The sequence below is a fragment of the Varanus komodoensis genome, unplaced genomic scaffold, assembly GCF_004798865.1.
Source record: "Varanus komodoensis strain SLA01 unplaced genomic scaffold, ASM479886v1 scaffold16, whole genome shotgun sequence".
Lineage (NCBI taxonomy): Eukaryota > Metazoa > Chordata > Lepidosauria > Squamata > Varanidae > Varanus > Varanus komodoensis.
The window spans coordinates 18,839,415-18,865,544 of NW_025335468.1; the positions used below are offsets into that span (position 1 = coordinate 18,839,415).

A 26,130-nucleotide genomic window follows, 5' to 3' on the forward strand; every position below is an offset into this window, starting at 1 on the left:
TGTTGGGTGTAGTCCTGTGCTCAATGTTCTTTCAGCCCATCATTGATCAGTCCAACCCAACTTACAGGGTTGCTGTTTGGACAGTGGGGGAGGTTGGACCCTGAGTTCTTTGGGGGAAGGACTGGCTAAAAATGTGTGTTGCATGGCAGGATTCCACAGGCACAACCTCTGGGGCTGCACAGCTGTCTGAAGTTTTAATCTGGAAAACAATTCCTTGCCATGTGCACAAAATCAGAAACAGTATGCTTAAACGTTCTTAAGTACAAAGGTAGAGAAAGGATGCAGACATTCAAATTGCTGTGCATGAGGCCATAACTAGGATGTGTAAAACAACGAGAACAAGAGCAAGATGCTGAGTAACATTACAGGTCATAGCAAAATCATGTCTATTTAGCCTGATATTTCTTGGATACATTCCCAAGCAGGATCTCCCACATTTGCGTTACGATTTGTTGTGAGGGCATTTTAGAGGCAGCTCTATTCCCGGGACTTTTCACCTTTGATAAGTACAAGAGACTTTCTTCATTAGTCCCCCAAAGAGATCTCCACAGCATGAAAGGTGACTGACAACACTGCTAATGAAGAGTTATAGCCTACATTAACTTGTAGGACCCAAGTAGAGATGGGTGCAGAATCATGAGAAATCTATTCAGTGTTTAAAATTTTGTTTGTTCATTTTGGTGCTTCCCTAGTATTTGCCTTAAGAAGAACCTTCAAATTTTACTTTAGGTGAAATCTGAGTGGCTCCTACATATATTCAGACAATATGAATTTCACAGATTGGGCTTTTAGAACCAGATGTTTAATTTGTGTCCCATATCTGTCTCCACTGGCTAATAATGAACAAGGATCAGCCAAGATTAAATACGCTATTCAGTATACACAATGGCATCATGTCCAAAATTGTTCTGCGGGGGGCAGGGGGGACACACCTGTCAACGCACTTTCTGTTCTTCTGACTGAGTTCTACAACATCCACTCAAAACCACAGACATGGGCATTTTATTTATGGTCTTACGTGCTCATGACTTCATTTAAGTCCCACCATTTAACAAGTCCCCTTGGTGAGCATCTCCCACAAGCCTTTGCATGATTCAGCCATATAAGACAGCACTTATTCTAGGTCTGCTCGTATCAGATACCTCATAGGTAACTCCACTGTCAGTGCCAGCATCCCATGGGATCAGATCCTGAATGACCTTCTGGACCCATCCGCAGTCTTTGGTACACAGGTCTTCAGCGGAAAGGCCCACATTCCAGTCAGGGCTGGGGCCTAGCATGGTAAGAAAAGACATCAGATGGCGTGTTCTGTCCACAGAAAATTCAGCAGAGGGAGCAGCTCTCCTGCAAATAAGAGAGAGAGAGAGAGAGAAGTCAAGACTGGAGCTTGAGAAGCTATCGGCACGCAGAACAGAGTAAGGACTGCAAAGGGGAGTTCAGCTGCAACGCAGTGAGCAGACTCAAGCCAAAGTTGGCACAGCACTTACTGAAAAGTGCTTTTAGGATTACAGTGACAAGCAGCACAATCTCTTCATGTACCTGAAGCTTGGCAGTAAAAGATTGACAAGGTACAGCGTTTGACAGTGCCGTAGAATGCTGCATCTGTTTTGACACAGTGAGACAGCACTGTGTATTTAATGAAATGGCTTTTACTTCATTCCTGGACCTCCTTTAAATTTTTATGGAGGCTTGCAGAGGAAACACAGGAATCCCTTAGCTCATACTTGTGGCAAACTCTTCATTTAGAGATAACATGGCATAAGCATTCTGAAGACATATCCTCTGAGTGATATGAACTGGACTTTAACGAAAATATTGAGCTTGGCAACATTTTCAAACTACCATTAGCTCAATTTTAATGCTCAAGCATGTGTGAGATTTACAGCATCAGCCAGAAGATGTTGCAGCCAAGTACTGTGCAAGTTTCTGCCAAAGTAAATCTATGGTGATAGGCAGCACACCCTAATTCTTGCGATGTTGCCAAGGATTCCCTTAAGTAGAGTAGATGTTGCATACGGAATCAATCATGTTGTTTCACTAACAACATCCAAAGGTCTTCAGTGACTGACAGCCCATCCATCTTGCGGATGAAGGATCCCTGCTATGCGTGAAGCTACTGTGCCAGAAAATTGTTTCTCCCCAAGTAAACAGGGCGCAAGCGGTGCCTGATCCTGCGGGGCTTGTGCTGCAAAAGCATCCTATTCCTGGCAAAGGAGGCAGTGGCATCTAGTGCCTCTCCTCGCCAGGCAAAGTGTGCTGTCATCTGAGGCCAACCAGGGATTGGGCCAGCCTCAGGAGGACCACAGAGACCTTGAAGACCAGAACACAACTGGGCGTCCGCGGTCTGCCCTATTCCATCACAGCTCTCTGTCGACAAGCTGCAGATGCCACGTGAGGCTGAGGATCAGCAATGCAGGTATTGAGGTCCACAGCCTGGTGAGGGCCCATCACTGACTCAAGACACAGAGCCCGTTTCCCTTGAGAGAAGAGTCTGGCAACAGTGGAAGCCAGGGGAATGATGCTCTGCTGCCTTTTCCACGTTTGCTTCCAATGAAGAAATCCTGAGTCACCCCGTTTTGCTCTCTACATTTGTTTTGGGGAAAAAAGCATTTTTAATTTGTGGCAGGACTGATAAGGTGAGCCTTCATTTAAAGAATAACAGCTTGTTTTAAGGATGGGAACAAATTTAGAGTAAGACCTTTTGAAACAATAGTGAATAAGGCAGGGTGAACACACACACACACACACACACACACACACACACACACACACACAGCCTTCATGGGGAACATCCCCCCACAATTTGCTTACTCCAGACATTCCCTGACTGATAATGGGTTCTTCATGATCTCAGACACACTATTATCATGTGAACAATCCTGAAAAGAACATTCTGCATAATAACAGGTCCTTTGAAATGTTAAATATTGCAACTTTGTTATTATGAAGTTATAATCCATCTTTTGGACTTTCGTTTGGGCTGCTTTTCAGTTTCAGTTTTAGTTGTGGTGTCTACCCAGTGAACAATAAAGCTTTTTTGTTTGCTGGTGGTAAGATGAAAGGTTTGTTTATTTTGTAGTTATTGTGGTAATAGATCAGGATTGGGTGCTTACTGCTAAAAAGTGAAATGAGGAGATAAAGCGATCTGAAGATAAAATCTAACCTATGTTAACCTGTAGTCTTTTAAATCATTCACTGTACTCACAATCATATTTTGAATACTTGATGGCAGAGGATGACAACAGCCCTGGAGGAATAGAAACACTACTGTGCATGGTACTCTTAGCTGGCTGGAAGTCCACCTCAGCTGTAAGTCAGGTTTAATTCTGACTCTATACATATGTGCCAGTCAGCACAAGGACTTTTCAGGGTTCCTGGACAGAAAAACCAACCCAGCAACCAGTTAAAAAAAACAGACTGATTTTTACAATTAGTTAACTGCTAAGCAAGTCCTTTCTATGCTGACCAGTAAAACTTTTTCCCCTTGACTGGGCAATAGAAAAACTCAAAAAGAGGGATGCACAAGTGTGCGTGTGTGTGTGTGGGGTGGATTATGCTACGCACCTCCCACCCCCAAAACCAAACATCTCGTATCTTGCTGAATTAGATTCATATTGATTTTGCTGAATATCAGATAATTGCTGGATCAGAGAAAAAAGCAGTCTGTTCCTCTTGGAGCTGGTGTTTCCTTTCCTGATCTCATTGTTTATTTTAACTAAACTTCTGTTAAAGCTGTTATAATTCTGCACCCTTCAGTGGCTTCATTATATGTCTATCATTATTAATATCATATAAGCAAGTGTGAACACAATTTTGATCCTGAGGAATTATTTTACCCTCTCCTTCCACAGGGTAGGTATAGAGTTCTGTGGGGAAATTGGAGGGAAGGTTTAACTGTCCCCTTACAAAATGTTGTGACCCTAATCTGAATCGAAGCTATATGTGCTAACACAAGAACAAGAAGTCAAGCTTCAGATCCTAATGGATGATTAGCACATTTTGCCTGACCCCTAATAAAAGCATGTTAGAGTCCTGGAACTCCTTTTCACACTGTATTCCAAACATATTCTACCTTTCCATGAATAAAGGTCAGGACAGAACTACAACAAGCTTTGAGACAGTAGTCACAGAATACCTTATCTTGGGTAATATAGACCCAGGTTCTTTCCTGGTCTGGAAAGAAGACATTAGTTAGTGTCATAGGACGCAATCCACTGATTATGAGCCCCTGTATGGAGGCTTATGCTCATGTTACACTGGGTAGGGGGAGCAACTGACGTGATCTTCGCCTCCCTCTGCTGCTGCTCTGCACTATCTTTGCTGATGAGCAAATGCAACCTTTACTGTCCAGGCAAATGTTCCAGGGTGGAAGAGAAGGCAGCTGAATCACTTGTACTCTGGCTCCCTAGTCTCCTCCACTACCAACTCATTTTCCAAACCTCAGCAAGCGGCTGGGGCAGCTCCTTCCACACCAGTCTTGAGGATTACAGGGACTGAGATGTGATTCCCAGTTCTGACATTAAACCACTTCCTCCAGACTTGGATCTGCAGACCAAAATATGCTATGACCCCTCAGACATCATCTATTGTTTCTTTAGTCTGTTCTGTACGGCAGTTCTCAAACAATTCATGACATGCATGATCGGACAGGAACATTTGAATGAAAATTTATCAGCTGGAGTGGACATCCAAAATATAAAAGATGACTTAAAAACATTATGCAAATAACTGCTGTTTTGAAGAAGCTTGCAGTATAATATACCACCTGGTGTTCTATGGTTTTTAAGAAATCGTAGAATGCCATTCAAGTGCAGATGATCATTCAATTCAACAAATAAATATTCAAAACATTCATCCAATTTTTTCACTAGGTAGATATAAGATTCATGATGGAATTTTGGGTCCATATTAACCTACCACTGAAAAGGAAGCAGACATGAAGAGCTAAAACAGAATGCACATATTTAAAAACTAGAAACAAAGTAGTCCATTTCAGGGACAGTGGAGAACTTTTGAAAATGTTTGGGATCTCAGCTAGAGACAAGCACTTGTTATTGTGTTATTAGTTCAATTCTTTGCAATTTTCTAAACAGGGACGATTCTGAATGTTCGTGATCAATGCAATCTGGAAGGCAAGGTGCTGCCATCATTGTCTTTCCTCTGGGGAAAGCAGGGAGGGTGTCATTGGTTCAGCTCACTGCTTCTCAGAAACTCAAGCTAAAAGGTCCTTCTTCAAAATGATGCAGCATGGGAGCAGCAGCTGCAGGGTGTCAGAACCTATGGCTGGGCATGGGTGGCCAGAGACAAAACAAGACAAGAGCAACAGAGGCACCAGGACGGACAGCAGAACTTCAGGAAGGATAGAGTCCAAAAGCAGGGAGTAATGGAAAGTCCAATTCAATTTAATTTGTTGTATATTCTGAAAGTATTATATTTTAATTTTATGTTGTGAGCCGCCCCGGGGCTTCGGTGAATGGGGCGGCATAGAAATGTTTTAAATAAATAAATAAATAAATAAATTCATAGTCATTGTACAGGCTGAGGTCAGGAACCAGAAGAATGCATCAGGGCAGAACAAGGCGGCAGTCAAGAACAAGCCAAGGGTCAAGAACCAGGAGTACAAACAGAGGTGCAGGTACCTTCAATAGGGTAACTGGGAAGGAGACATAACACAGCAGGATACAGGAGCCAGATTTAGCAAGGTGCTAAACCACAGCTAGCAGACACACCTGCATTGTGATGGGTCTGTGCTGCTTAAGGGAAGCAGGAAGGGTTGTGTCACTGAGGCCAGTTCTGGAAGGAAGAGCTTACTCTTTTATAGCTCATCCTCTAGGGCCCCCAGCTGATGCTCCTCAGTAGAATGAGAGCTCCAGCAGGCCTTGGGACCAATCCTGTGAATACGGTAATGGTGGTTGTTCTGATTCTGGCTGAGACAGAGCAGCCCAGATATTGACACTGGGTCATCCATCTGGCTGCTGCCTGTAATGCTTCCTTTTGCCATCATGGCTAATAGCCATCAATAGAATGAGGGCAGGAAGAAGTGGGGAACAGCTGCAGTGATCTGGCTGTGGTGGCAGCTGCTGCAGAGGAAAGGCCGGGCCCTTTAGAGCTGCTGGTCTCTGAACAATAGCCCAGCTATACCAATGTGTAATGCAAGACTTAACTGAGAATAATATATAGACAGCCATCATGGCTAATAGCCATCAATAGTCTTCTCCACGAATATATTTATAAAGTGTGCTGTGGGAGTTAGAATTCAGAATGAGGACCTGGAATGTCCAGGTTCTAGCCTCCACTCAGCCATGAAGCTCACTGGGTAACTCTGGGCTGGTCACAAATGCTCTCAGCTTCACAGAATTGTTGTGATGACAGAAATGGGGTGGAGGAGAACTAGGTTAGCTGAACGGAATTCTAACAAGACTGGAGGAAAGTGATATACTTGCAATTCTCCTCATCAAGCTGTATGAGCTGGTGGCCATGATGAGGTAAGAAATTCAAGTTCTGACCACTTGCCTCTCCATAGATGATGCATAATTGCTTCTTTTCTGGTGTGAAATAAGTATTCGCTCAAAAGTAAAATTCCTACAACTCAGTTTATGTCACTGTCAAGCTTGTCAATAAAACCTTGGCTCAAATGTTGTCTTTGTTTTCATTAGAGGCCTCCAAGGAGAAAATCTGGCCAGCTCGTGTAAGATGGATAGGACGCCATAAATGCTACAGATGAAAAGACATGTGCTGTCATCTCATCTATCACCTAGCCTCTTTGATAAGGTTGCTCTTAGCTTTGGAGTCTTTCAACCAGTCTAATTCCAATGTCTCAAGCCATTAGTGTTCAGTTGTTGCTTCCCTTGAACAAACTTGCCTCTCCACTAAGAATATATTTGATGGATTGAAGAGCATTCAGTGAACTAAACACCAAGATGTTCAACTGATCTAGCAGGTTCAGGATTTCAGCTGCACAGATCAATTTTAGGATTGCTGTGATGGAGAAAACTCCTGCTGAAATCAATAGTGTTTGCACAGAGATCTTTGGAGCACTTCAATTTTCACATCTTCTGGAATAGGGTTCTGAACTAATGGACAATTCCTAGGTAAATTACTGGCAGGAGCACAGTGCTAAAAATCACCGACAGGCTGAACATTGTGCAACATTTTCTTCCAAATCCTACTTTGCCATTTTTATCAAGGCTTTTTAAATCCTTTCTCTAATTTCTCATAGATGTTCCTGTTCAGTTTACTTCTTTCTTGTTTAGATTATTGTAATGCATTTTATGTGGGCTGACCTTTGAAAATGATCCAGGCACTTCAGCTGGTCCAAAATAAGGCAGTGGGATTGTTAATGGGGACTGGCCAATATGATCAGAATGCATAAGCAGTGTATCTTTTGCATTGCTTTCCTGTCCATTTTGGAGCCATATTCAAAATTATGGTGTTTTACAACCCTAAGCAATTTGGGCTTTAAAAAGAAATGATTTTAAAATTACCTGAAGGATCATCTGCTTCCCTAGAGAAGAGGCCCTCTTTCAACTGTTCCTACTGAATGAGGCCAGCCAAAGCCCAGGGTACTACGAACTAAGGGGAGGGCCTTTTCAGTGATGGCACACCAGTGGCGGAAGGCCCTTCCCAGAGATGTACGCTTGGCACCTTTGCTAGGTCTATTTGGTGTCAGGTAAACCCCTTTCTTATTTCCCAGGCTTTCTAGTGCTTCAGTTTGCTTTTAAATGTGTATTGTTTTTAGATGTTTCTCTGCTACTGGTCTTAACTCTCTCTTTTTATTCTGTTGAAAATGTTATGCTAAGCTATGCTATACTATGCTACACAATATTGTATTATAGGGTTTGGATTTTTGTGAGCCACCCCAAGATATTTGGTTATTGGGTAGCATAACAAAAATATGTACGTGAATGAATACTTTTCAGATTTCTTCATTTTTCTGATTCTGTGCATCCATCCATATAGTTCACAACTTCCTGCTGGCCTTACAGCCATTGGAGGTGGCACCAATATTCTGCCATGATTCTCGGTGCGATTCATTGGCAAATTCATGGGGAAGAGGTTTCTCACTTTTTGCTTCAAGTATAAAAATACTGAAGTTGGCACAGGTCTTCTCCAAGCTTCCTGGATTTTTCCATTTTTCAATCTGGCTATGTGCCAAGCCTATGAAGTTTTGCAAAGAAGTAATATCCAAAGGTTGAGGAATGGGTTGCGCAGAAAGGAACATCTCATTAGCAAATGAAACAGAAGAGCTCCAGGGGTGATATCTTCAGATGGACCCAGCCTGCACCAGTGGGAAGGGGGCAGGGGGTGTGCCTGCCAGTGCTCTGGGAAAAACAGAAACGGCTCTCCTGCCAACTGATCTTCACCAGTTTATTCTACAATGTTGGCCTTATGACTCCCCTACATAATGCTGGTGCCAGTAATAAAATCATAACAATACGAGGAAATATACTCCATCGCTTTAAATAATGGAATTCTTTTAATTTATTAATATAACTGGATGTGGATCTTCATCTCCTGAAATATAAGGAGTCAGTCAGTAACTCATTTCATATCAGCTAACTTCACGTCATTGCATTTCATGAGCAAGGCACTGTTATTTTTAGATGGAAGATAAAATCACCAAGACAAGGTCTTATCACATCCTGTAATATAATTTAAATGTACTGTTTCACAGTAAGAATAATCAAGCTGCCATGGTTTTAACACTAAAAAAATCTTCTATTAATTATGTATTCTGAAAGTGGCAGATGGAAGCAAAATGAGAACAGAATTACACTTTTCAGGTTGATGTGTGTCTTGCTCAATAAAAAGAAAATATTACCCATTTTGAGTAGGAATGAAAGTTTTAAGGAGTGAAGTTTCACCTCATAAAATGTGGATCCCCAGGTAGTTTTAACTCAATGGCAGTGTGTTTCTAACATTAATTAGGTTTTATTACCGCTGCCATTTATATAGGGGTTGGGAGTGGCTGCTCCGAAGCTGTTACAGAGATGTGCACAGAATGCTTTAAAATGGCATCTCATGGTCCTTTGGAGCTGAAGAGGAAGGCCTCCAGAGCACGAGGTGTAGGAAGGGGATGGGAGGCCTCCAGCCTCCAGCTCTCTATATTACCGGTGAGCTTCTTCCATAAGCTCCACCCCTTCTCCCTTCAACCCTTTGCAGGAAATCCTACTTTAATCTCTCATCAGTGATTTGACAGGAGGTTTTTCTGCTGAGCGCTATAGAGATGGCCCTTCTCCAGCAAAGTGCGGGGAAATCCTGCTGAAGCCTCCATTCATTGATTGGAAATAAGAGGGATTTTAAAGTCATTTCAGTTATAATACTGTGCTCTTTAAATACCTTAAAGACAAATCCTATTCATGTTTAGACAGAAAAGGTCCTATAACTCACAGCTAAAGTTGACATGGATAGCCTTGCACTGTAAATGTTCTCAATGAACAATTTCACCTGCCCAGTGGGGCAACATGGCAGTTTTGACGGCCTCCAAAAGTGGACTAAGTGATGACTGTGCCTTGCTTCTTCTCCGTACACATCTTGTCTCCCAGAAACCCCATACAAAGGGTTTCCCCTAAAGCACTTACGTGGCAGAAAAAAGGGGAGACCTGTTTGAGCACACTGTCAAAGCCAAAGAATGAGGCATCGATTCAATGTCTCATCTGCGCTGTTGTTACAAAACAGCATCTTTAGTCTGCATGGTAAGTGAATGAGAATGAATTCAACCTATGGATCTAAGGCCATTAACAGAAGGACTGCCAAATACTAATCTCTGTAGAACTGGTGTTTTCCATGAGGGGCACATTGGCACCAATGTGCTAGTGGGCACCACTTTGTACCCATCAGGTCTCCTGTCCACCTGATTCGTATTTTATTTCTTAAGATAATTTTTAAAAAATCTGGGAGACTGGCATGCTGGCAACAGAAGCTCTCTCCTCCATTGCTGCTTTTATTTGGGTTCTAAAGAGTGGTTTCATGTTTTGGAGTTCAGACCCCTTCCCTGACTTGTACTGAGGTTCTTGGCTACATTGTTTTTCTTTCAGTCTCATCAGTTTGCCTTATGAGTGTTTTGTGGCTGGCCATGTCCAAAATGGCAGCCACATGAAGGCTGGACAAGCTCCCCATGGCAGTCTAAACACTCTGAATTTCCCCAACATCCCTCAAAAGTAGGGACCTCTGTTATAATAAGTATATTATTTCAAGCATGGCATCAGTATCTGCTGTGTACCCTATTTTAACCAGTTTAAACATGTGTCTTCCAGAGTCCCATATACTCAGGGCTTCCGATTTTCTTCTATGAAAGCATGTGCAGGCATTTTTCACTGTGAACTTTCAAAGATTTCATGTCATACAAGATAAAAGAAATAATTGCGCACGAACGACTTTGGATCGGTGCATCCTGTGGACAGGGAAATGGAAAACACTGAGACAGAAGCAACGGTTCTCAAGTCAGAAGTGCTTGCAGTGCCACTGGTGGGAATTACAAAAGAACGGCGGTTATACATGCAAAGGAAACAGCACTGAAAGAAACCTTACATTGCCCAGGAATAAATGTGGGAACAAAAGCATCTCCTTTGTTAACAACATGCACAGTCATTCACACTCACCCTCTCTCTCACACACACACTGAGCAATTGCTGAGTTTGAATCACATGGATAATACATTTGACAGAGAACGTGAAGGAAAGTGTATGCTTAGGATGTGGGCTATTGAATATGATGGCCACAAAATGCAGGGAAGGGTTTATATTTCTCACTCAATGTAATATTACAGAACACCAGCATTATATACAGAGGTCTTCCAACCTCAAATTCAGTCAACAGAAATATAGTGCCTTTTAGCTAAGGCTCTCTATTTTATGGAGGTGCAGACAGGTCAGGCAATTTCCCCTGAGTTAATCCTAAGGATATGTGCAAAGTTTATTAGCATGGGACCCTTGCCTGACCTGTCATGCCTCTTCAGCAATAGAAATGTAGATCCTGGGAGCTGCAGCCATAAATAATTTTTCTTCTCCCATTTTTCCTTTCTTCCTGTAAAATAGAGTTCAAGGAAAGAGTTAAAGTGGTGGAATTCTTCTGCTCACATGAACAGGGCTTCTCCTTCCCCACACAATTTATAATGCACAAAAGAAAACACAGTGACTGCCAGACGTTGGGCTGCTATTTCAGATGTCAGTCAAGCCGTGCAGTCAGGGGAGGGAAGACAGTAATTTTCAGCAAGGTTTGCAGGCTTGCTGTAAACTATGCGCTCTGCTAAATTGTGAAAAGACACACATTTTAAGGGAAGAAATTATGATAGTTAGCTCTGTTTACGTGTAATACTTTATAATAGGTCAGTGCGAGCCAGTGGCTGGGTTTGCATGCCATGCAATTGGGCCACAGTGGGTTGGTTTTTGCCTGAGCGGCCCATAAGGAAACCAGCAGATGAGCAGGCTCATCATAGGTTTTATACTCCTTTCTTCCTTTCTCCTCTGGCAGGTACCTCAGAGGATTTTGTGAGAGGACTGACTGTACTTCTTCCCAGTACAGCTGCAAGCCTTTTTAGCTCACTGCAGCTTTTTCTTCCTTTACCATCCCCGCCTCACCCTGCGGAGTCCATGAACAGTGAACTCTGAATTGACAGCCAGTGATAACTTTTCAGAGTGCCGAAGAGGCACATTGGAGGGCTGTCACTGCTCTGCCATCTTTTAAAAAGAATGTCCCTCCAATATTCACCAATTTGTCTTGTAATTTTGCTATAAATTTGACTTGTGCAATGGTGTAATTTCACAGTACTGCAGGTCTGAAAATGGGAAGCCTCAACTGGTCAATGACCTCTAGGGTGTTGTTGTTGTTAGTCGCGCAGTCACGTCCGACCCATCTGCGACCCCATGGACAACATTCCTCTAGGCCTTCTTGTCCTCCACTATCCCCTGGAGTCCATTTGAGCTCACACCGACTGCTTCAGTGACTCCATCTAACCACCTCATTCTCTGCCGCCCCCTTCTCCTTTTGCCATCTATTGTTCCCAGCATTAGGCTCTTCTCCAGGGAGTCCTTCCTTCTCATTAGGTGGCCAAAGAATTTGAGTTTCATCTTCAGGATCTGGCCTTCTAAAGAGCAGTCAGGGTTGATCTCCTCTCAGACTGACTGGTTTGATTGCCTTGCAGTCCAAGGGACTCGCAGGAGTCTCCTCCAGCACCACAATTCAAAGGCCTCAATTCTCTGGTACTCAGCCTTCCTTATGGTCCAACTTTCACAGCCATACATTGCAACTGGGAAAACCACAGCCTTTATACAAACTTTTGTCGGCAGCATGATGTCTCTGTTTTTTAGTATGCTGTCCAGATTTGCCATAGCTTTCCTCCCCAGGAGCAAGTGTCTTTTAATTTCTTGGATGCAGTCCCCATCTGCGGTGATCTTGGAGCCCAGGAAAACAAAATCTGTCACTACCCCCATTTCTTCCCGATCTATTTGCCAGGAAGTGACAGGACCTCTAGGGTACCTTTTGCCAAAGCCTTTCTTCATCTAACCCAGACAGGCTCCAAAGAAGTGCATCTGTGTGTCACATTTACTTTGATGTGACAGTTGTGAAAGGGCTTTGTGCAAATATCTTTGTGCATAAATGGGGGAAGGCAGAATTTCTCCCTTTTAATGAGCTCTCTGGGGTTCTGAGTGTCCCCCACGATACGTGACCAACTTTCCCATCCAATTCTTGAGACTCTGGGTGCTCAGGAAGGTACGCTCTCCTTTGTTCACTAATGTTTGTTTATGACAGTTGTCAAAAGTAGGAGCTTATTTGGATACAAGGATTTAGGCAGGGCTAGAAATGATTGTTTGGACAAGAAAGTATACTTAGGAAATCTGTACATATGCAGGCATAAATGCATGTGACCCTCCCCCTCCGTGAGAAAAATTCTGCCAAAACCCCATTTTGAAAGGAATTCGTGTGACAATTATCTAGCTGTCCAGCATCCAGGCTTTCTTGAAAGGGGTGCTTCACACTTTTCTGCTTTCTCAAGCAATTAGACTCTCAGGAAGAGGGGAACAGTATGAGGAACTTTGCCATAAAAAGGCCGATCTATTGACCATCCTTTTTTGTGGAAAAATGGTCATACGTGCCTTTCGTTTCTCTTGACAGCTCCTCTTTTCACAGCTGTCAGAAACACAGTGAAAAATAAAGCTTGATGTGGGCTCTGTGCATCAGTGCCCATTATGGGACATGCTGCAGGTATTATCCATGTGATACTTGCCATTTTGGACCTGTGTAGACCCGTGAACTTGCATAATTCTTTGCGCACTTGCAAATAATGTTTTAAACGTGCAAATTTCCTGGTAATAGGAAAAAAAGTAAAGCAATAGCGAGACCAAAAGGTCTCATAAGTGTGGTGGGGTAACAGACAAGGGCAGTCCTGCCACAGGGACCCCTGCAATACCCATGGGAGGACCATGAGGAAAATGGGGACAACCCATGGCAAACCTGATCATATGATAGGTGCACCATGGGATCAATCCTCCCTGTGTAGCTTATTCCCAGGTTGGGTTGCCATAACATGGGAACCCACCCAGTATTTATATTCTCAATGACCTGATATGACATATTCAGAAGGCAGAAATGATTTGGGCTGCACAAGTTGGCCCTTTTGCAGTTTCATTTTAAGAAATTGTGTCATTCTGCAGCCTGGTCTTCATGCAGACAATGTGGCATTTCTATTCAAGCTGTACTATTAATGCACTGTTTATTTTTATAAATGTATGTTTGGCAAAGATTTTACTTTGGTTTCAGTTAGGTGAATCAGATGATGGCACTGCAGTATTCACTAATGCACTGTTGTTTTGTTCCTTCCATAAAAATTTGCAGGAAATTTTTACTATTAGTATCTCTTCTAAGGCACTCAATTCATCTGTGCACATCCTTTCTCCTTGTGGACCAAGACAAATGAGTGAGAGCAAAGCTCATGTAATTTTTGGCAACTGCCATTAAATGAGGTAAACTAGTTTGCCCTGAGTCTATTTTTAATTAGTCAATTTATCTGCTTGTTATTGCTGTATATTTTATGCATTTTGTGGTTGCTGTAAATAATTATTACTCTGACAGTTTTATCTTTTGGGTTGTGCTTTATGAATCATGTTGCAAAGACTTGTGGCTGATGCAAGTCAGAATTTGCTGTGGATTGTCCACAGAAAGGTGTCATTGGGTGCAGCCTGATGCAGAGGTGCAACACATCATTTGCCTTCAATGTCAGATGTTGCCGTCTAGAAAACATAGTGGTGGAAGTGTAGGAGTAGAATGGAGAAAAGCTTTGGCTTGTGGGCTGAAAACTGTGGAATACCTTACCTTGAAAAGCCTGCCTGAGCTTTTCTTGGAGGAGTTTGGGGAAAACACCTTATTCTAGGTGACTATGAAATAATTGCATTCTACGTCATATTATACTTTTCAATTATGTGAACTCATTTTATTTCACTGTTTGTCACCTTGATGGATGTCTCAAATAGCCTTTGAGAAAACTGCCTCTCCCATGGCATTCTAGGCTTTGAGCCCCAGCGCACTGCCACCAAATGACTCGTGGCCGTGGAAGAGCAAATGAGAATTCTCTTCTTTCCCTGTTGTCTGCTTACCTTCCACTGAATGGGAAGGTAAAGTGAACAGGAGAAGGTGTACTAGGGACTATGGCTGGCAAAGAGAACATTTAGGGAAAGCGACGGCCAGAAAAGAGATGTTGCTAATTTTGATCCAAGCTGCACAACAATGGGGAATTTTCATTTAAGGCAGGCTTTTAGAAGAGTCCAAAGTTCTTATCTGGCTTGGGCGGACATTGCAGGCATACTTAGCGTGATGTCCGTCTACTTGACTCTACTGTAGATATTGCAAGGAAACCAATAACACACACCAGCGCAACCCTTGTTGCCATTCACCGTCTGCATGCCCCCTTTTCTGTTCATCTTTCCTCCAATGGCCAAAGAGAGTGTATTCCACTCACATATCTCAAATATTTTCCCTAAAGGTAAAAAGAAATGTGTCTTCAAGTGCTGCAGCCATTTTAAAGGCCAGGGCAGTACTCTTTTCAGCTCAGGATCCTTACTCCTGTATTTCATACACGCTCACAATAATGCTCCAGCATTTCTCAGCAGGTACTCTCACTCACCTGGGCTGAATGCTATTTAGCCAGATGCTTGACTTTCAGTATTTATAGCCCTCCTAATGCAGCACAAGAACCATTCTCTACTAATAGGCTAGGATGCTGATTTGGCCACAGGGGAGGGGACTGGGACAAGAGCTTCAGATAGAATATAAGTAGATCTTGTACAGTAATCTTGGTCTGCCAAGTTACACAGCAGAATCTGAGGAAAATATGACTACTTTAAAAAAGGAACACAAAAGAAAGCAAACAAACATGGCTTGTAATTGAATTCAAGCTCCAGTTTCCTTAATCTAACAGCTGATGGGATGAATCATAAAGTATATCAGAAAAAAGAATTCAGGAAGCTGATCTGGGGGGAAAAAGGTAGTAGGAAAGGGGCCACATGTTGATCACGGTAGTAGGAAAGGGGACAACACACACTTGATCACGGTTGACAAAGCCAGTAGAAACAGAAAGGGAGTGGTACAGAGTTATGGCATAGCTGCATCTTGGTTATAATGCAGAAAACACTGGATAATGGGCCAAGTAGTCACTGTTCAGTTTTCATTCAGGCACTGCTTGAATGTGTAAAAGTGAACATGTATACTTGACAGACCTAGAAAATCAGTTGGCCACTCATCTTCTTTTAATGATATGAACCAGGATGAGAAAGAGTCAATCCAAAACAGAATGTACTCATCTAATATGCTTGTGAATATCCTTGTATCACAAACCTAGGCCTTAACAACTAGAATTCATCCAATGCAACCAGTCAGATACATTAACTGACAGAACTAGTTCAATCCAACTCAAGGCAGACACAAGCATTTCCTCCCTTCAAATATTTAACATATAAATCACAGTAATTTTTCAAGGGGAGGGGATGGTTTGAGCTTGTCAAGCTTCTCTGAATATTGCTTGTACATTGTCTCTCCTTGATTTGTGCTTGCATTTGCACTTCCTGTTTTGTTTTGTGTGAATGGGAAAATTGTACAAAATGGCCAGCTATCAAATGTGAAAATTGTGCAAAAATACAACCAAGCTGCAGAAACGTCCCAAGCTACATGCATTTCCCCATAGACTAAAGTCTAAGTGCCTATCAAATTTGTGCAAGATTGAAAGGAGAAATTTGTACAAACTGAACACAAACACAAGTCTGAGAATTGTGAACATTTTGTTCTACTCAGGTTTACAAACAAGACAAGCTCACATTTCCAGCCAGAAACAAAGTGCTTCTGTAACCCGGTTCAACTGTATAAAGTTGCTGTCTGGCCAGACTGAAGCAGATGACAAACTGTTTGGAAACGCTCCACTAGATGTCATTGTATGGTTACAGCCATGGCAAGAAAATATTATTTCCAATACTGAGAAGCTCAGCCATAACCTCTTTTGTGCACAGGTAGTTTGGATTTTTTGTTCCTGCCGTATCATAATAGCACCATGCCATATAGGTCTTTTGCTCCGGAAAAGACCGCATGGGTAACAATCTCAGATAAGAGGGAACATTCTAGGCTATTTATTTATTAGATTTCTAACTTGTCCCATTACCTGTTCGGCTCCCTGGGTATTTTGACTGGAGAACTGCATCACAAAATTCAGAGAAGTGTTAAAACTGAAAGATAATTGTGCGTTGGTTTCTGTGTCAGTTTAGGAAGTGCAAATCAGATCAGTCATATGAAAATACAAATCCAATGACTTTCATTCCCATCCATCTGTGACATAATGCCATCATCAGGTTATTATTTTATTCTTCTGTTCTGGAGTTCTAAAACAGAACTAGAGGGCAAAATATCAAACTGTATCAATTACATGAATGAATTAAAAGAAGAACCCAGTGACCCTGGTTTTGTGGGTTATGTCACACCTCCCAAATGTTCTGATTTTAAAAACTGAATGTGTACAAGCTAAGAGCTGTAACATGATAGGCCAAATGCATTTTCACAGCAATCTTCATCAGTTGCCAGGGAAATAGCCTGGGGGAAGGATCACTTCTGTAGCCACTACTGCAGGCTGCCCATGTGGACCACTCTGCCTGCAGGAAAATTAGAACTGATGAAGGGGGACTTTTCAGTGGTGGCCTCACACTCCTGGAATTTACTTCCATGCAGGTCTTCAGGAAGACTCTGATGACCCTTTTTGATATGTTTTTGGGCTAGTGGTTGTCTTTATAACCGCTCTATTTGCTAATTGTTTTGCTTTCAGAGTGCCCTTAGAAGGAACCTAAAAATGACTGTGAATGAAAATAATTTTAAGTGGAAGTAAATAAAAACCAATCCATACATCTGGATTTCACTGACAAGCAGTGCTGAAAGGGTGTTCCTGGACAAGAAGTGTCCTAATTTTATTTTTCTGAGTGCTGCACTGCTTGCTATGATATCTGAAAAGTGAGAGATAGTAGAAGTCAGCCCTGAAGCTTTCCTCAGAGCTTACAGATTTTTTTTCCATCTGAAGGACAATCTATTTTATAAGCAGTGACAAGCTTGCAATTGTATTTTCATTTCTTCTGTAATCTCTAAAGATGTCAGACATCCTACTGCCTTTATTAAGACTTAAACACCTCACCTCCTTGGTATTGAGTACTTTTTAAAAAGCCTATCAACTTCGAACATGCAAATTTTTATTTTTTATCTGTTTGAGACCTAGACGTTGAAGAGAAAATCAATTCAAATCTTATCATATTCCATTCCATTTTGTTCTACTTGCTTTAGAAGTATTTACATAAATATCGACAGAATCCTGAATAGACTTTTGAAAAACTCAGATGCAGAAAGTGCATCTACATTAGCATTCACCATAAAAAATGATGTTCTGGGTCAAGGGCAAGCAACAGATGGTCTGAAAACTACTTGTAAACTGTAGATGTGAAGAAGGAGAGAAGAATATGGAGACAGGTTGGTACAATTAAAGCTTTATTTACAAATGGGTTAGTCATTGCTTTCAGTGAACAACTGGATCAATTTATGTGATGCATGTTTGGATATGTGTGTGTGTGTCTGTGTTTGTGTGTGTAAAACAAAATATTTCTTTAGCATTTAATTCTCATAATTCTTCTTGTTTATTGATAGTTGCATTTTAAATAGAAATATAATCACCGGAAGTTGATTATCATATGCAGTGCTTTTTTTGGAAGAAAAAAGGTGCCGGAACTCATATCTTGTTAATCTTTTATTTAAAAAATTATATATTCAGTTCTTAACATAAATTTGATTTATTGTATTTAAGACAAATGTTCATAGTAAATTCCAAAGTTTTGTCCAATTCTTGTCTGACAAATATTCTCAACTCCTTTCCCTGCTGTTCATATCTATGTGTCCTGTCATTGTGCCTGTTAATATTCTGGCCTTTTTATTAGCAGGACTGGTGGCTGAGAAGTAATTAGTAATTTTTTTCATTTTTAAATTTGGGGTCACACTTTTACACCCACACACATCAGTTGTGTAACAAAACTTAATGGTCGCCACCTTCAGTAAGCACTCAGTGCACGACCACACAACCAATCACAAGCCACGCAGTGCCGCAAGCCGAACAGCGCCATCACAACCAGCGTGGACGAAGTACGCATACATCGGACTTGACACACAAGCAGCCCGCATGCACCGTTTTAATGATTTTGCTGCCGACCTGCTAGGCTCGACAGGGTGATTCAAATCCATGTGGACCAAACATCAAATTTACTTTTAAATTTTAAAGTTACTTTTAAAACTTGGGAAATCCATCAAAAAAAGGTGCCAGAACTCCGTTCCGGTGCGTTCTATGACAAAAAAAGCACTGATCATATGTGTTTGTTCTGAAAGCTAGTTAAGTGATACAATTTGATTTCTTTTCCTTAGCAAGAAACACGGCCTTTCTTAACCTTTTGTGATAGGGTTTCTTCCTCTATTTTACTGTTGACTGATGGTCCATATGAACAAATTCCCCCCCCCCCCAAAAAAAACCAAATTCTCTGAGTGCCATTTTGCCTAAGGAAGAATTTTAAAGTACCTGCAAGATCTGGCAGTATTCTGTGACCCCTGTGTTGAAAGGAATTACCCAAACTGACAAAACCAAATGCAACACGTTAAAATGCAAACCAAGCAAATGTGTCCCACAGCTCCATTCACAATCAATAGAAGTGAACTAAGGGGGACAAGCTGCTTGTGTGCCAGAGCTGAAATCTGAAATTCTCCATTAAAGTTGGAAGGCTGATCAGGATGCAAAGCTCAGCCAACCTACTGAAAAATAAAAGGGAATTGGGGAATCTGTTCATCTGTAATTTCATTAGGCGACAGTGTAATTCATTCCCTTCCCCACTTTTAGCCAAACATGAAACACAAAAGCTTCCCAAAGTTGTCTTTCTGTACATAACTTTCTCCTGTCTCCCTTTTCATGCTTGAGATGCACCTTTCATTATGCATCACTGTTTCACACTTTTCTATTTTTGACATTAAGGAAATGTTTGCATGCTAGGCATTTACTGTTATCTTGAAATGATTTTTAAAAAGAGGAAAACAGCTGAGCTGGGCATACCACAGCGTTGCCATAGAGACAAGTGACTGTCTTGTCTTCCCCTTTCTTTTCTATAATTCCCAAATCTGTGAAAATATTTCTTATGCTGTACAATTTTGTGAAAGGCTAGTGCAGTCAGACAGCAGTGGGTTCTTAAATATGAGATGACAGTACTCAATGGAAAAAGCAGGTGGGTAGGGAGTGTTTTTAAAATGACATTTATTTTTAGTGCTATGCCAAAAATTTCTCCCAAATTGTTTTAACTATTCTCAATCCATTTGATGGAAAAGATATAGCTTTGGAAAGGAAATACAAAGCTTAAGAACATTTCTGAGAAATTCTCACGGGTTAGGATTGGGTTTTTGTTTTATTTTGTTTGGGAGGTGGCTGAGCATTTTGTCTTGCATTGTACAATCATCTCTCCAGCAGCCTACAGCTTCCTCAGTTTCCCACATGTGAATGGCAGCCCAGGGGGCTTTTTCAGCTCAGGAAGTGCAGGCAGCCTGGGAGGCTGCAGAGCAACAAAAAGAGGCATAATGCTTGACTGCTTAGCAGTGATTATGGAAAACATGGAAATAATAACTGAAAGAATACTCAGAACGGGTGGGGGGAATAGAGACTTCTTTTATGAGGAAAGAAATTTTTCAGGAAATGGGAGGACAGGTTTTGGCACAACACTAGCTCTGTGGATGCCATGTATTATTATTTTATTTTCCTGCTGACCGCTGTTATTATTTTTGAATGGTGATGATTACTATGGATATCTTATTGTTATGTTTTAGACTATAAACTGTAAACCATTCTGAGAAGGTTTGCTATAGAACAATCTATAAAACCTTTAGATAGATAGATAGATAGATAGATAGATAGATAGATAGATAGATAGATAGAACTTTCTCAGAGCTGAAAGCTCTGCTCTACTCTCTCCTGCACTTGCAGGGTCAGTGCAGCCACACACACACACAGGGAGGAGAAAAGGAAAAACTGTGCCACAACCCCACCAGTACTGAGTCCTCCCTGTGAGAAACTGTTGAGAATTCCTCCTCCCCCTGGAGAAATTCTGTGAAATTTCCTTCCCAATTTCTCTACAGAGACAGGCCATTTAATAGAGAGGCCATTTGCAAAAAGCACCATTTATTCTAGTTAAAAAACACTTAACAGATAGCATTCTCTTGTTCCACCATGGTATTCAAACCAGCATCCAAGAATTATAGAACCCGTAATACTATCAAGCAGTTCAACAACAACAACAACAATTCTGCTAAAAGCTAGCACTGCCAAAATTAAGCATAGCAGATACAAATTTATTTTTTTTAAACTTTTCTTTACTATCCCATACTGAGACGTCCTGACCGTCCCATACTTAGACAAAGAAGGAGAGCTCATCTTTGTGGGCCACTACTCATTAGCAAAAGTTTTTCTATCCTTAATACCAGCACTAATAGCCGAAAGGGATATGACAATAGCCTCAGAAAAAGCAACACTAAATCAGTTCCCAGCATGGGTGGGGAAACCTGAATCAGGGAAGGGCAAGAAGGAAAGGGGTCCTAACTCTTTGTCCCCATCACGGTTCTGATCCAGGCCTAGCTGGTATTTGTAAGGAGAGATGCTCCCATTGGCACTAGCTTGAGGTTCCCTCTGAAGGCATATAGTTGCCCCGGTGCCCCACATCCAATCACAGAAGCATAGAAACAGAGCAAGTCAGAGGGGTTTCCCGGGCCATCTAGTCTGACCCCCGGCTCCAGACGGCTCTGCTCATGACATGCCTACCATGTGCAGTGGGGGGAAACAATACAGTTGAACCCAAGCCATGGCATTCACTGGGAGGGTGCCACCAAAGAGAAGGCCTTTCTGGGTACAGTGTCACGATTCTTCTGATCAAGATGCCACTTAGAATTTTGCACAACTTTGGTTTGATTAATTGCATACCTACAGCTTGTATTTAGGATCAGTCATCAGAGGTCATAGATCAGAATAGGCATATTTATTTATATCCTCAGGTCCCGGGGCCAACTTTGGCTCAATTCCTCTGGGGCTTCCCAGATGGCCCCCTCCCCTCTCCCTGGTTCTGCCCCGTTTCCCACAATCATCTATTATGTGGCAGTTTCCCAGCTTTCAAAAGGGTGGTAATTCCTCTCCTAAGGCTTCATGATCAGCAGCAGGAGCTTTCAGCCGAACTACATTGGTATCTTGGCCCACCCTTTGTGCCTGCAGCACTTTCTGTCATGGAAAGTGGCCTATAAGAGGTTTGTCAACATGGTGGGCTGAAAACTATTCCACAATCCTGGTTTATGATGATGGGCAAGCAGGGGAAATGGTAGACACACCCTGTGGAGACCAGTGCTCAAACTCTGCTCCAGCTTGAATCATACTGAGTTTTCTTGGACTGGTCATTTTTGAAGACTAACCTACTGCAAAGGTTTTCAGATAGGATAAAACTGACTAACCTCATATATGCTGCCATGTTCTCTCAGGTGAAAAGCAGGGTTCAAAAAAGCATGTGGTTATCCTTTAAACTGATCCCAGACAGAGCAATCATATGGCCCCAAGATGGCTCTGAATGGCTCTAGGGTGCTTCCATCTAGCTGCTCTGAAGCTGGAAAGAGCCTCCACCTTGAAGCTGGAAAAGTGTCCTGAGATTCTATCCCTTGCCCTACAACCAGTGAGGAATATAATCATGCCAAATGCTTCTCTGAGGCTGCCAGAGAGCTTTTCAGGGGGTGCAGAAGAGAAGAGACTGCCTTCCCTTCCCACAGAGCCACCAGTAGAGTAACCAAACTGGCCGCCCAGTTGCTTTGCTGGTTGGAAGGAGGTAGAGATGGTCTCTGTGCTTCTCCCATCCTGCTTAGGATGTGCACAAGCCTCCAAGGGTGGATGCCTCTGAACATTCCCATTAAGGTACTGGAAGAATTCTTTCTTAAGGGAAGGTCTTCGTATGCACACTTACACTTACTTCTGATTAGACATGGGCAGGACTGTTCTTTCAGATGCATTATATGGGTTTACGGATTGCAGCCCGATTACCATCCAATTGCAGGGATGTGTGCTCTGTCCTCATAAAATCATGGTTATAGAGCTCATGGGCCCTGAAAACCTTTGAGGGATAAATGGATCAAAACCCCTCAGCAGAATTTCATTTTCATCTGTTTTGCTACTAATTGACCCTTTCTGAAATGACATCAAAATTCTCAGTCCAGTAACCTCTGTAAATTGCTCTTTACCTATGAATTTATTTTCCTACTGTAAAGCGCCACGGGAGCTTTACCTATGGGGCAGTATAGAAATGAAACAACGACAACTTGAAATGATAAGAAGAATGAAATTTATTTTCATTTGGGCTGGAGGAATGCTTATACTCCCCCTACTTTTACATCACAGTCCGACAACTGTTTACTTATAAACAGGGGAGGCTCTGTCCCCACAACAGGGTTACCACTACAGTACACTATGGGTAAAGCTGAAAATAAAAGCTGGCATGGATAGAGGAGCCAGAAGCTTCCTCTGCTCTGAACCAAGTTCCACTGTACTCAGTAAGGCCTGTTCTCAGATGAAAGCTGGTGTGGTGGCAGTGTTAGAGTCTAAGACTGGGACTCCAGAGATCCAGTTTCTAGCCCCCACTTGGTCATGTAGCTCACAGGGCAATTTTGGGCCCATCACAGACTCTCAGCCTAACCTACGGCTCAGGAAAAGGAGCAGAACACAGTAAGCAACCCTGAAGGTTTCTTACAAGAGAAAAAAGCTAGAATATAAATGTAACAGAAGCCTAGGAAATCAGACCAGTTTGTATACCATGGAGCAATCTCTTCCGAAGACAGTACTGAAAGGCTTTTGCTCTCACATTGCACCAATATCCTTTAGCTTCTGCAGAGGTGCTGCTGCTGCTGTTATATTGCATGCATATCCCTCCTTTGTTCTCTTGTGGGGAACCCAAGGGGGCTTGCATGGCTCCATTTTATCCTTACAACAATAGCCCTGTGAGGTTGGGCGGAGTGTGAGTGTCTTGCTCAAACTTGCCCACAGAGCTTTATAGCTGAGTGGAGACTAGAATTCAGATCTCCCAGGTCCCCAGTCCAACATTCTAACTACCACACCACACTGTACTCCAAATATGGGAAACTGAAAATGTTATTTCTAGGGCTGTATTGAATTTTATCTGCATTATTATTTTGAGCAAAACAAAAGTTGCAAAGATTTTCCCATACATACACCTGCTGAATTATCACTTCTCATACAGTTTACTGTTTCTCTTATCCATTCCTTACTTTGTGGCTACATTTTTGCCCCTTGATAACATTTCCTTCCTTTTTCCTTGAGTGATTCCTTGATCAGTGATCAAACCAAAAATCCGAGGATGCCATATGATCCTGTGGCAATGCATCAAGCTATATATACTCTGACTAGGCTTTACCTCCGTAAGTCTAAGAATTTGTTCAGTCCCCACCCCACCCCACCACCCCCTCCTCCAGTTCTCCACTCAGCGTAGAGAGACTAATGAATACTACTTGGAAGGCAGCCCTCTAAAGGCAGAATTTGTCAGAGGGGCCATCAATCATGAATCACACATCTCCTGATGAAGTAATTCATCAACATTTCTATATCACTCTTGAGTGACACCTCTTGACTATAGGTGAAACAATGTATGCACGGTTTCACTTTCAAATTATAAAATGGAATAGTTTTTAAATAAGAAATTATTAGAATGAAATGCTAACAATATGCACTGAATGGTTCATTAAAGGACTATGATACCAGCTTTCCTTTCGGCATTAAATGATATTAAATAAATAATTAACATTAAATACATACATACATTCAATAACTCCTACTTAATTGCAATTCAGAATGTATGCACATTTTACAATTCAAAATTCTAGTTATTAGTAACATTCAGAGCAAATACTTCAAAGTTTTCATCTTTGTGTGTTCAAAATACATCATTTCCCTAATTGTACTTCTCAGCTGGATAGCTGAAGAACATGGTTAATTAAGCAAAACAACAATTCCAGTGCCAATTTCTTCAGTCGTGATTTATAGTTTCAGAAATTGTTTCTGTGAAGTGCAAAATCCTGAAGATGGAATATCAAGTCATCATTAATGGACATTGCATTGTGTTGTACTACATTTTGTTGTACTGCAAAGGGTGAACTGAGTGGTCTTATTAAACCGAATAGCTAAATCTAATCAGTGTTTCAACCTTTTTATGTCCCAGTTTAGGAAAAATAAATGTGACTATGTTTTAATAGAAAGACAGACAAATATTTCCCTAATTTCTGATATTTCTAATAAGAAGGAATAAATTACAATGCCATAAGGCAAAGAAAACTGAGATATAGTACTTTTATAAAATTAAACAGATGTTTGCATACTCTTGTGTGAATTTAACTTTGTATGCACTGGGAATCTTGATGTGTTACTAGAAAATGTCTTTATACATTGTTAATAAGGATATTCTTGGAAGACTAATTGACAATAGTGACTTGGACTTGTTGCTAGATCTCTAGAGTTAGTGCTTCAGGGATTTCATTAATATTTATTTAAATCCTTTCATTTATCAAAACTGAGAAACTCATTGATTTGAATCATCCTCTGTCAGTGCTGATTAATGCAGGTTTAGTACAGATTTAGTAGCGAATAGCATTCAGCAAAGAGCATAGAATGTAACATTGCCAGTGAATGATCTGGTTACTTATTTGTTCCAAAGCCTTTCATTTACTGATCTGTCCCTGGTGGGGACTTAGAGCAACTTGAAAACTTAACTACATTGCCTCATCGTAACCTAATTTAATGTTTGCTTTGACTCTTCTTTTTTACATACATAGTAGAAACAGACAAACTGCAAACCTTCTGTTTTATGCTGTAGTTAACAGCACAAAGATACTGGTCTGCATAAAGCGAAAGTTCAGAAAATGAGTTGAATGAATATGGATTATCATTGCATTGTGGACAGTTGAATCATGACTTGTTATTGCATGTAAAGTTTACAATTCAATTATGGTTTGTTAATCAAGAATGATCCTAGAACAGAATCCATGGTTTGTTGTTGGGTCTGAAGTCTGTTCTTTTGCAGTAAACAGTCCATGGTTAGATAATAAAGCAGGGTTCACATGTAATGACAACCTGTGATTCAACAACAATTCATACTTAACCCATCATCTGGGTTGTTCTTACATGTGAGGCAGGTCCCAGTTTTAGAATCAAACTACATGAGATGTTTTAAATTTCACTGAAATGTAACTGTGTTGGGTTGGGAGAAGAATGTTGGACCTGAGATGGGTTGGAGTAGGAAATGTTTTAGCCCCTTTCTCCCACTAAGCTATTTGCTTCACAGAGAAAAGATAGAGGCCAGATAACTGTATGATAACTAAATGGATCCTGGAAAGTAGTAACATTTCATCTACAACCACCTTCCACAGGCTTGACTTTGTTCCCAAGGTAAAATCAGAAATAATTCTCATGCTAAGGTGGCAAAGTACAAATGTAAGTTGGGAATTTGCAACAGTGCCTGTGTTATTCAGCAATCCCATGATCATATTTCAGATACTAATTTCCTG

At 41.4% G+C, this 26,130-nt stretch overlaps 1 protein-coding gene across 1 annotated transcript in view; it reads right to left on the reverse strand.

Annotated features, from left to right (window-relative positions):
- SPON1 (spondin 1) overlaps nt 1-26,130 on the reverse strand; it is a 339,096-nt gene that overhangs the window by 24,675 nt on the left and 288,291 nt on the right. The window contains exon 8 of the mRNA XM_044425965.1: nt 1,143-1,344. Within this exon, the coding sequence (XP_044281900.1) occupies nt 1,143-1,344 (202 nt within the window). The remainder of the gene's footprint in view (nt 1-1,142; nt 1,345-26,130) is intronic.